Raw genomic sequence first — 12051 nt, forward strand, 5'->3', positions numbered from 1 at the left:
GCTTCTGAGGAATACGCGGAGGGGCGTATCCCATAGTGAGACATCTCACTCATGTTACTCAGAGAACCGGGGTTACGACAGTAACCTAAAGTTCTGTTATGGAAATCTCCCTCGCGCTCTGCTGCAAGTGGAGGCTCCAGGCTCTGAGCCCTGTTGCAGCAGGTGTGGCCCCAAAGCTGTAATTTCTTTTCATCACCACACACACACACACACACACACACACACACACACACACACACACACACACACACACACACACACACACACACACACACACACACACACACACAACATGCACAACCTCAAACATGAAAGAAGCACATTATTTTATGTTTGTATTTATTTTCTTCAACACAATTTTTACTCATTGTAGCAGTAGTTTTCATACTTTTCCAAAAGATCATGACTTGTGAGACTCTTTTTTTTTTATAAATAATTTCATCAAAGTGCTTTGTAAAAAAATGAAAGAAGTTACTTCAACTAAAGCATCTATAATATTACAATATACTGGTAGTATAATAGTAATAATAACCATAATCGCAATGGTACTTCTATAAGCGTTTGAACCATGTCCATAATAAAACCTGTTTTCTTCACACAAACACACAAACACACACACACACACACACACACATACACGCATGCACGCACGCACGCACGCACGCACACACACGCACACACACACACACACACACACACACACACACACACACACACACACACACACACACACACACACACACACACACACACACACACACACACACATACACACACAATCACAACCTTTAACAATAAGGTTGTAAAGCTGAGGACAGATCTATTGGTTAAACTTCACCACTCTGTCTCGACACATCAGTGATTCCAGATGCTCAAAATAATTCAGGAGAAGAAGAAAAACAGGAAGAAATCAACAGCTTTAGATCAACTCAAATGATTAAAGTAGGGACATTATTCAGCATAATAAGGAATGTATTTCCAACCAAAACAAAAAGGAATGGGCTTCTGCATAGATCCACAGGATAGAGAACAGATCAAATGTAAAGCCAGAGGAAGTGAAAGCAGGTACTGGTGGACATTTGAGGTGTTGGACAGGAGCAGGGGACAAGAGGCATTTAAAAGTTCATGAACATGAACACAAATATAGTTTTCTGTAATTTACTGTGTAACAGACCCTAAAACAGCTACAAAACCTCAGTCAGGGCTGCAGATAGAATCTACAGTTTCCCTCACATTACCCTCTTAATGAAACATCATTTATAGAGGTGAGAGAAATAATAATAATGATAATAACAATAATAATAATAATAATAATAATAATAATAATAATAATAATAATAATCCTAAAATAAGGATACAAACCAAGTTATTCAGTTTTGCACAGCTTAAAAGTAAATCAATTAAGACTTTAGTAAATTAATTTGATCAAATGGCAGCAGAGTCAGAATTAGTTACAGGGATTAGAAATGATCTGAGGTGTGTTTTTATTTTAATCAGCCTACATTCATTCATGTGGGGGTGATAACACATTTATAGCAGCTGGCCACTAGGGGGCGTGGTAAATTCCCTCTAGTTACTAAACGCTGTTGCTCTACATTTTCCCCATACATAAAAGCCAACCTACATAAGATTTGTGATGATTTGTGAAATAAACATGAGATGCAGCCAATGCATTAGTAGGTGTAACATTTCCACAAACTAGCCGTGTACTTGCACTTTTACCACTATTTGTTTTATTTTCGTTTTCCTTTGTTGAGATTTGATGTACATAAACTATTTCCAGGCAGTTTGGGTCAGGTAAACAGAAGAAGGAATTTTGAGTAACATCTGCTGGCAACATCTGTTCTACAGCCTCAAGGTCAAGTCAACACAGCTAAACTTAAGGCTGGAGAACAAACAGTGGTTAGCAACACACACACACACACACACACACACACACACACACACACACACACACACACACACACACACACACACACACACACACACACACACACACACACACACACACACACACACACACACACACACACACACACACACACACACACACCAGCACCCTTTTACCCAGTGGGTTTGTAATTTCCCTCCTGGAGCTCAACCATGTCTGATTTATGTAACTCTGACCCTTCATGCCTCTAGCAACAGCACTGATATGAAAAATAAACATGTGTCATTCTACTGGTGGCCATTGGTATAGCAGCAACTTCCTTTTACTGGAGACATGAATCTAAGACAGCTTTGGGTGAATGGAGTCTTTCAGTTTTATTAAATAATTTTATTGTAAGGACAATTCCTAAACAGCTAATGAAAAAATGGGCCAATATGACATATTTGTGAATACATAATAAGAATCAGGATCCATTCGGCTATGCTATAATGATTTCTGACATCAGATGATGGATTGGACATCCCATTGTGTCGATACCTGATCTCACAAACTCGATAATAATAATAATAATAACAAAAACAATAATAATAATAACACACAGAGTAAAATAAGAAACAAAAAATAATAATAATAAGGGGGGGGGGGGTCAGCCCTTGAGGTGGCACCATTCCTTTCTTGTCACTAATCAGCAACTTCATATTTATCTAGCTGACTCAGGCTAACATCCTTCTTTCTCTACATTTGTTTCTGCTCCTGATTTCCAAATAAAACTAATTTAAATAATTTATACTGAAGTTGTGGGTTCTGAAAAATACTAAAACAGTGAAAAAATATAGAAAGCAATATTATCCTCTTTGCTGCAAGAAGCTCGGAGCGTCTTGCTTTGTGGGTGACTATGTTGTTCTGTAAATTGTATTAAGCCCTTTACATAATGGAATACCATAATGATGTTTGAAGGAGAAAATATACTACATGGTATGCATGTAACAGGAGGTGGTTGGGATTAGATGTGGTTCTTATGTTAGAAGGTTGGACCAAGGATGGGAATAAAAAGGTTTGTTTCTTCCCATGTCAACCTGCATGGGAATTAAAGACTATTAATATTGCAAATTCATTAAAATAATCATTTTCCTGTGTTTCAATAAAATGTTGCAAAGTTAAAATTCCTTTTTCATTTTCTTTTTTGCACTACTGAACCACTACTGGTGTACTTTGCTTAACTTTGTGGCCAAAACTCCTCATGCTGATTGATTTTCTGTACTTCCTTAAATAAATATTAAATTTAAAGTTGTGAGGCCAAAAACAATTGTTATATTAATTAATTTCATTTGAACCCTGTCTGTTTTACATTATATATGTATTTTTATAGAAAAGTCATAAAATTCCAATCAAAATAAACTGGAAATTCCACAAAAAGCTAGCTATGATGCTGGTTTCCTTTGAAATGAAGCATTGATATCCTGTCATTTGAAACAGATGACAGAACAAAGCTTCGTAAACTGAGCTTGTGTGACAATTTTTATTTTATTGGCAGTAATCTACTTTAGGACTAGCCGTTAGCGCATCAGTCTGCTTTCCACTAATCTGAATTGATGTAATTTAGGTTGTTCAAACACTTATTTATACCAGGTTAGTTGTGTTTGTGTGTTCAACAGAGCCTTCCACCGTTTTTTCTGGCTTATTACTTATTTTTTCTTATTGTTTCATAACATGTTTCATTAGCTTTATTTATTGAGCCAAAATGACAATGAAAGCAGTCTTGCTAATTTTATTTTTAGTTTTTCTTTATTGATGTCACATTTTAACACAATGAACTCAGAGGGTAGAATAAGATAAAAAAAATATATCAGACTTTGGCAACACTGAAGAAAAACTTCCTGAGCCAAGTGTTTCCTTTTTACTGATACTACTGAGTTTTATCTAAAAGATGAATACATAAGGTAATGCACGTGAGTGTTACAGGTCAGGGGCATCAGAACCACATTGAAACCCAGTGAAACTCCAATCGGATCGAGCCAACGAACCGACGCAGTGAAGTCGAGTAAATCTGTGGGGCTCTCTGTAAAACCATTAGCTGCTCCAGCTTTTAGGTAGATTTTTAGGACATGCACTCATTCTCTCACAGACTAACACATCTGTAAACACACGCACGTTTGCAGCTAATAATTTTTTTCACATTTTCTGTCTTATTTCAAGGACGCATTTTGTTCCTGTACGGAGGACCCAGAAACAAAGACAAATAATGGACATTAGAAAGAGAAAATGATTGTGTTTTTCCATAGTCTGCCAGTGCAACAGAAACCAATAATTGGAACACAGTGTACAAAAGCAAAGTTAGAGAAAGTCAGCACAAGGAAGCTGACCTTCCCACTCAACAAAGGCTGTGGCATTGTCCCCATTTCCTAACAAAGGGACTATTTAAACCCCTTAGTGTGTGGAAATCTGCTAAGTTACTTCTTTGTTTTGATTGACTGAAGCGTCTATCATCTCAAAGCATCCCACATTTCCTCTTTTTGTTGCTGAACCTCTGCAGGCCCACAGCTCCAGCTATTTGTACAACCGTAGCTGTATTTTTCCACACTGGTTGCCATGGTGAGGGAATCCCCCTTCCCTACAACCCCGCACCCGCCTGGCAGCTCTGTCACTCCTCGTTGGCAGGGCTGTCCTCCAGTGGCGCGATGTTGGGGAGGCCCAGTCCCGTTGCATTGTGGGATGCAGTGAGGCTGGCAACAGTGTGTAGGAGCATGAGGACCAGCAGGCAGAGTTTGAGCCGGCTGTTACACAGTCTGCAGGCTGCCGAGGAGCTTAGGGAGGTCCGATGCTGGCACGGAGGGTGAGTTCTTTTTAGGGTCCCCCTGGAACTGTTGTCCACTTTCAAGTCCCACCGCACGTCGCAGCACTCTGCGTCTGGGTCTGCACCTGAAGGATAGTCCTCTAGCAGCCCTGGACACATTCAGGGTGGGGTAGTTGAGGAGTATGGAGACACAATGGAGCATTAATAAAAATAGCAATTTTTGTTGTTGTTATAGTGTAAGACACCATGAGGCTTATTTAGGCCTTTCTTTCTCTTTCATCCTGTATTGTTTATTGTAGAATTTATTTTTGTATTTTAGTGGGAAAGATTATATTTATTATCTGATTTATTGGTGTTAAATATTACATTTGTCAAGCCAAATGACTTAATGATAAGTAAATAAAGTACAAATCTTAAAAGTTTTTTTCTTTTATAAAAAATCAGCAGATGGCTACAATTAAGAGACACAAGCTGATAATAAAATAATGACTGCTGCCATTTTGAATAATTAGTTGAACTTACATACGTTTACAAAAAATGTGCCATACCTAACCTAAAACAAATATAAAAGCTCTTTTTGCCACTGATGGAATTGGAAAGTAGTCCTCAACATGGGCGCTAGATGGCAGCACTAACATAAAAACCAAAGGCCTTCCATCTAATTGACCAAAGAGATCACTGGAATTTGAGTAATCATGTTATTAATCCTCAAATTGTTGGATGTTTGTCTGCATGTGTGGTTTTGGTTGGAAGTTGCTCAGTTTTCATCAGCAAAGTTAAAAATTCCAGTTTTGACTAACCCTAACCCTAACCCTTAATAAAAGACAATTAAGGTAGATTGTATCGCCACCCAAATAAACAAATCATGTGATTAAAAAAATCTACGTAAAAAAATAATCAAAATAAACTTAAATTAAATTAAATCTAATTCAATTGTGCTTCACTTTGCAGCTGACGTGTGGATCTATGAGTGATTTGAAGTTATGCTGAGACTTTATTAGCCTCGTCAGTCTGAACAAGCACAACCTGTTACTGTAAACTCAGAGAAGTTTCTGTCAAAGGTTAAGAGTCCCACTGAAGCATTACTGCCTTTCTCATCAACCTCTTAGCCCAGAGATTATGTGCTTACTCATTAAAGTTCCCCAAGCTGACTGCAGGTGACTCAGTAAAAACCAGGCCGAGAGGTGTGGGGTTAGAAGAAGACTGTTACTCATAGCTCTGAAGCCCAGGATTTGGGAAAAGTAATGTTCTTTTATCCCTCAGCCAACAAAGCACTTGCTTGCTCGTGGACTCTGAAGTGAAGCCTTCAAGCCGTGTGTTCTGCACTTATGATAATGTTTCACAACAGTAGCCATGAGAACAAACAAACAAACACAAAAATGAGATTGTATAAAATGCATCATGCTTAATCTGCACCTGTGCATATAAAACTGGGGCTGCCTCCGTGAATGAGATCATCATTGTCGGGCAGGACAAAGGGACACCGCTGCTGTACCTCCAGGCAGTACTGGCCACAGGGGATTCGCTTGCTGCAGTGCATCTGGGTGGTCTGGAAGTACTGAGAACACAGCCAGGGCTTATACACCATCTAGGTGGAGACAGAGGGGTGAGAAGATATGGATGAGTATGGGAAAGTTGTTTCTGCACACACACAGGCACGCATGCACGCACGCACGCACGCACACACACACACACACACACACACACACACACACACACACACACACACACACACACACACACACACACACACACACACACACACACACACACCATGACCTCCACAGCTATTGATTCACACAGGACAGTGCAGATATCCTGTTGATCCTAATATCCACTGTTTAATGAATATGCTTGTTGCAGGTCAGTCATCACTTTTTCAGTCAATACAGCATAATAAACAACATCCTTTTTCCAACACAATATCGCCGTGTTCTGCCACCGCACCGATTTCAGATCCGTCATTATGAAGGGACCAGTGGTGGTCCTGAGGTGTAACACACACAAAGCAACAATTCACAAGATAGGATGACTGAAAAGTCATGAAACGCTGATGTTAAATAAAAAAATCATTCAAGAAAACCAAAATCTCTACAATAATAAAGCAAATATATTAAAAAATACTCTAATGTTCCACTACAAAACAACACAAAACATTTTATCCAAAAATCAAAACAATTATCAAGAAGAAAAACATCAAAAAATCAAAAGATTTGAACTGTTTTCTGAACTGATGTTTTGTTAAACAGTTTTCTTAAATGACACATTTATTCTTTTGTTGTTTTATTTGTTTCTATCAAATTATACTCCCACGTTTTGACTTCCTATACATTTACTTTTCTTATTAAAAGATTTATAAAATTTTACAGCAAATGTTTTCTGATTATGCAGAAACCAAAACATCCAGAGTTCATACAATAAAGATAAAAAATAACTTATACAAGCAGATGGTGGAGCCATAACTAAATCTGCTGTAGCCCAGGATAAAAGTGTGTTGATTGGGAATGTTTGACTGACTAAAGTAAGACTAAAGTTAGTGGTTAGTGGTTTATCACTAAAGTAAACAAATCAGCTGCTATCATGAATTAAATAATGCAAGAAACGTGCAGAAACTACACTGCAGGACCAGGTATGTCAGCTCCATTTCTTTCTAAGTTCCAACAGAGAGGACCAGCAACTCTGAAGTTGCAATATTATGAACAAAGGTGTTGACAGGGGCTGGGTGGCCTTTCATTAACCCTGTGAAGGGTCAATTTAGCACAAACTGGCTCAAGAAAATGATGAATAAATATGAAAAAGTTGCCAAGTATCCCTTTTATTATATGAAATGTATGTTTTCTTCAAAATTAAACAGAAAATGATCAAACACACATTTTAGAGAAGCAAAATCCCAATTCCATCTTTAAATTGTTTTGCAGATCACTCTAAAAAATGAGAACAAGCTTAAATTTAAACAACAAAAGCTAAAGAAATAAAATAAGTTGTATTATTATTTTTGTAATGGCAGAACTATTTTCCCTATAGCTCACCTTTAGCTAAGAGATCAGGGTCAAGATGGTCCAATAAACAGTCTATAAATAGTTAGGTGTCCTATAGAAAATGTATGCTGAAGGAAAGCATCTCCCTAATAAATCATACTATGAATACAAATGTAGAACTAGGTGTCCTTGTTAAAATAAAGGACACACTTGTAGCAAATAGTCAACTGTCTTGTAAAAACATATTAATCAATAAAAAAGAGGCTAATGATAAAGTTAGTGTTGGAAAATCCATACAAAGAAACATTTACTTCCGTATAAAACTCTTATTTTATGAGGAATTTTGCACAGAGGTGAATAGAGAGAAGAGTGGGAGCGGTGTTAGATAGATAAAGCTTGCTGTCGCACCTAAAAGCCCTCTAGAAACTTGCTCTAGATGGGAACCATTTGGCAATCAATTAGCGATGAAACGTCCTGAGATCTCATTGATGCAACAAACTGCCTGCTTTATCAGAAAGTATCTTAACACAAAATGTAACAACATGCTCCCTGTCTCTCCCTGCTGCTGTGTTGCTTGTCTGTTGCTGATCTGCAGAGTTAAGGCTCAGCTGTCTTCTGAATTAGATTATTTCATTACAATTAGGCTAATACGGTTGTAATTGATGGAAGGCCCTATAGCCCGCTCTGTGGATTAAAGTGGCCCCAGATGCCCCGTCAGAGGTTTGTCTTTAATGTTTTATCTGAACTTGTGTTTAAACTGCTGACGGAGGCTAATGAAGCAGCAGGAAAGGCAGCAAATACAGGTGCTGGCCAGTAAATTAGAATATCATCAAAAGGTTGAAAATATTTCAGTAATTCCATTCAAAACGTGAAACTTGTACATTATATTCATGCAATGCACACAGACCAATGTATTTCCGATGTTTATTACGTTTAATTTTGATATTTATAGGTGACAACCAATGAAAACATCAAATCTGGTATCTCAGAAAATTAGAATATTCTAAAGGCCAATGAAAAAATGTTTGTTTCTCTAATGTTGGCCAACTGAAAAGAATGAACATGAAAAGAATGTGCATGTATAGCACTCAATACTTAGTCGGGGCTCCTTTTGCCTCAATAACTGCAGTAATGCGGCGTGGCATGGACTCGATCAGTCTGTGGCACTGCTCAGGTGTTATGAGAGCCCAGGTTGCTCTGATAGTCGTCTTCAGCTCCTCTGCATTGTTGGGTCTAGCGTATTGCATCCTCCGCTTCACAATACCCCATAGATTTTCTATGGGGTTAAGGTCAGGCGAGTTTGCTGGCCAATCAAGGACAGGGATACCATGGTTCTTGAACCAGGTGCTGGTGGTTTTGGCACTGTGTGCAGGTGCCAAGTCCTGTTGAAAGGTGAAGTCTGCATCCCCATAAAGTTGGTCAGCAGCAGGAAGCATGAAGTGCTCTAAAACTTCCTGGTAGACGGCTGCATTGACCCTGGACCTCAGGAAACAGAGTGGGCCAACACCGGCAGATGACATGGCACCCCACACCATCACTGACGGTGGAAACTTTACACTGGACCTCATGCAACGTGGATTCTGTGCTTCTCCGCTCTTCCTCCAGACTCTGGGTCCTTGATTTCCAAAGGAAATGCAGAACTTGCTTTCATCAGAAAACATAACTTTGGACCACTCAGCATCAGTCCAGTCCTTTTTGTCCTTGGCCCAGGCGAGACGCTTCTTGCGCTGTTTCATGTTCAAGAGTGGCTTGACACACGGAATGCGACACCTGAATCCCATGTCTTTCATGAGTCTCCTCGTGGTGGTTCTTGAAGCGCTGACTCCAGCTGCAGTCCACTCTTTGTGGATCTCCCCCACATTTTTGAATGGGTTTGTCGTCACAATTCTCTGCAGGGTGCGGTTATCCCTAGAGCTTGTACACTTTTTTCTACCACATTTTTTCCGTCCCTTCGCCTGTCTGTTAATGTGCTTGGACACAGAGCTCTGCGAACAGCCAGCTTCTTTAGCAATCACCTTTTGTGTCTTGCCCTCCTTGTGCAAGGTGTCAATGATTGTCTTTTGGACAGCTGTTAAGTCAGAAGTCTTCCCCATGATTGTGGTGCCTTCAAAACAAGACTGAGGGACCTTTTAAAGGCCTTTGCAGGTGTTTTGAGTAAATCAGCTGATTAGAGTGGCAGCAGGTGTCTTCTATATTCAGCCTTTTCAGAATATTCTAATTTTTTGAGATACCAAATTTGGAGTTTTCATTAGTTGTCACTTATGAATATCAAATTTAAATGTAATGAACATTGGAAATACATTGGTCTGTGTGCATTGCATGAATATAATGTACAAGTTTCACGTTTTGAATGGAATTACTGAAATATTTTCAACCTTTTGATGATATTCTAATTTACTGGCCAGCACCTGTAACTGCAGCTCACTCCGTACAGTAACACATGCAGGGTCTTGTGAGCTGTCTTGATGATTGCTATCGCATTCACTCCGTGCTTCACCGCATTTAAGAGCTCTTTGGCTCTTTTCTTTCATCCTGTTTTGCTTAATAAGCACAATAAGCCTACCCTAGAAATCCTGACAGACAGTAGCAGAAGCAGAAAACTTCTGCTATGCATATCAGTCTAGTCACTCTCCACTGGAACTGCAGCCGGCCCAAGCATTTTTGTGTCTAGCCAATCACAGCACTCTGTTGTTTTGGTGGGCGGGATGTGACGGCGACTGAGCAAAAATGCTACGGTGGCGGCAGTTCTTTTGAAACGGCTTTGACATCAACTTTGCAGATAGAGGTACTTAAATCCTTTATTTAGAAATAAAAATATGTATTTGGGTCTTCTTTGACAGGCGACCCATTGACTTTCAATTCGTAGTGGTGAGTATGTCACGTTGTTTGTTGCCCAATATATTCTGCCTCACAACTCAGGTTTGTCTTTGGGTCTGGCCAGATCATATATTCACATGACGGCTTGCCAGATTACAATAAGCTAGTATTAGTATTTCTTCTTCCGGCTCTTGGAAACTACAGACGCTTTTTTTCCAAATCTCCCTCCCTGCTCTTCCCAAGGCTCTTGTGTCCTGTCTGTATGCCTGTGCACTGCCCTTCTCTGCAATTTTTCTGGAAACTGGAAATCATTAAACATGGATCTGGTCAGTTGGTTTTTCAATGTGATTGACTAAATCTTTTCAACGATGAGAATGGGAGAAGGGACTCCCGGATGTCCCTCTGGGACAGAGCCAGCTGGGTATATCATGGACTCCTGGAAACAGTGGAACTTGATCTGCCTGTCTCAACTGTCAGTAGAGGATTCTGAAATCATGTTGGTGTCGAGATCCCTGCTGTTTGGCCTGAGCGGTTACCTGGCATACCAGAAAATTAACGAGCTTTCAAGGAATATTGGCTTAATCCCGGAGCTCAGGGATGGAATGCACCGTGCTGTAAACTCATAGACTCAGATAATTGTGGAGATGAGTTGCAAGCTTGGAACTTTGGCTGAGATTCAGGCTCTGACCCAGAAGGTGGATTTGATCAAGGAGAGAGTTGACAGATCAGCACAGATTGGAATAGTTTGATAATGCCATTTTTGGACCTGGAGGGGTTGAAGACAAACAGAAATCTAAGGCAGAGAGAAATTATCTCTGCCTGTACCCAAAACATTTTTTGCTATCTGAATCTGGTGCCCTTGAAGCCTGTGAGGCTGAAGTGTAAACTCCCATCAGAAGAAATGTGGAATGCTGCTGTTGCTATGGTAACTCTTTCTCCCTATCACAGCCTGGGTGGGACTGTGACCAGTGAAGGCTGTGGAACCGTCTCTAGGAGTCACTGTGCTCTGTAACCCAATTATCTCCCTCCTCTGTCCAAATGGAGGTGGTGAGCACTACTCTGTGGCTGCACACTCTGTAGTGAGGAGATTCCCTTAACCTTCCATCCCCACCTAGTGGATACTTATGTTGTGTATGGTCTGAATTCTATATGCATATCTCTCTGAGGTGTTTTTTTTTTTTTTTTTTTTGCATAGCAAAGGTATCCTCTCTGTCGAGGGTAACTCTGAAGTGCCTTTTTTCCCCTCACCTGACTCTATCCTCATATAAACCCACTTGATCTGTAACGGTAGCGCGACTCGTGTTGCGAATGACCACAGTCAACAATTCTTGTCATGTGCCTATGTATGTATGTCTGATCTTGGAATTGTCTGTACTGAAACAATATAATTTCCCTTTGGGATTAATAAAGTATTTTTGATTTGATTGATTGATTATTACAGTCCTTTCGTCTTGTTAGATGGTGACATATAAGTAGCCTATAATGAAGCTAAAGGTTGCTGTTTTATTTGCGTACATTTATTTTCAATTTTCTCATTTATTTTTACTTCACTTTAACCTAAATAAAATATG

The 12051-nt window shown here is 39.5% G+C and overlaps 1 protein-coding gene across 1 annotated transcript in view; it reads right to left on the minus strand.

Annotated features, from left to right (window-relative positions):
- Positions 1 to 330: 330 nt before the first annotated feature.
- Positions 331 to 12051, minus strand: part of LOC107389855 (NALCN channel auxiliary factor 1) — a 128675-nt gene continuing 116954 nt past the window's right edge. The window contains exons 2-3 of the mRNA XM_015966262.3: positions 6102 to 6273; positions 331 to 4834 (exon numbers count right to left, since the gene is read on the minus strand). Of these exons, the coding sequence (XP_015821748.1) occupies positions 4533 to 4834; positions 6102 to 6273 (474 nt within the window). The 3' untranslated portion in view covers positions 331 to 4532. The remainder of the gene's footprint in view (positions 4835 to 6101; positions 6274 to 12051) is intronic.

This window comes from Nothobranchius furzeri, chromosome 14, assembly GCF_043380555.1.
Source record: "Nothobranchius furzeri strain GRZ-AD chromosome 14, NfurGRZ-RIMD1, whole genome shotgun sequence".
In the NCBI taxonomy this organism is placed as follows: domain Eukaryota; kingdom Metazoa; phylum Chordata; class Actinopteri; order Cyprinodontiformes; family Nothobranchiidae; genus Nothobranchius; species Nothobranchius furzeri.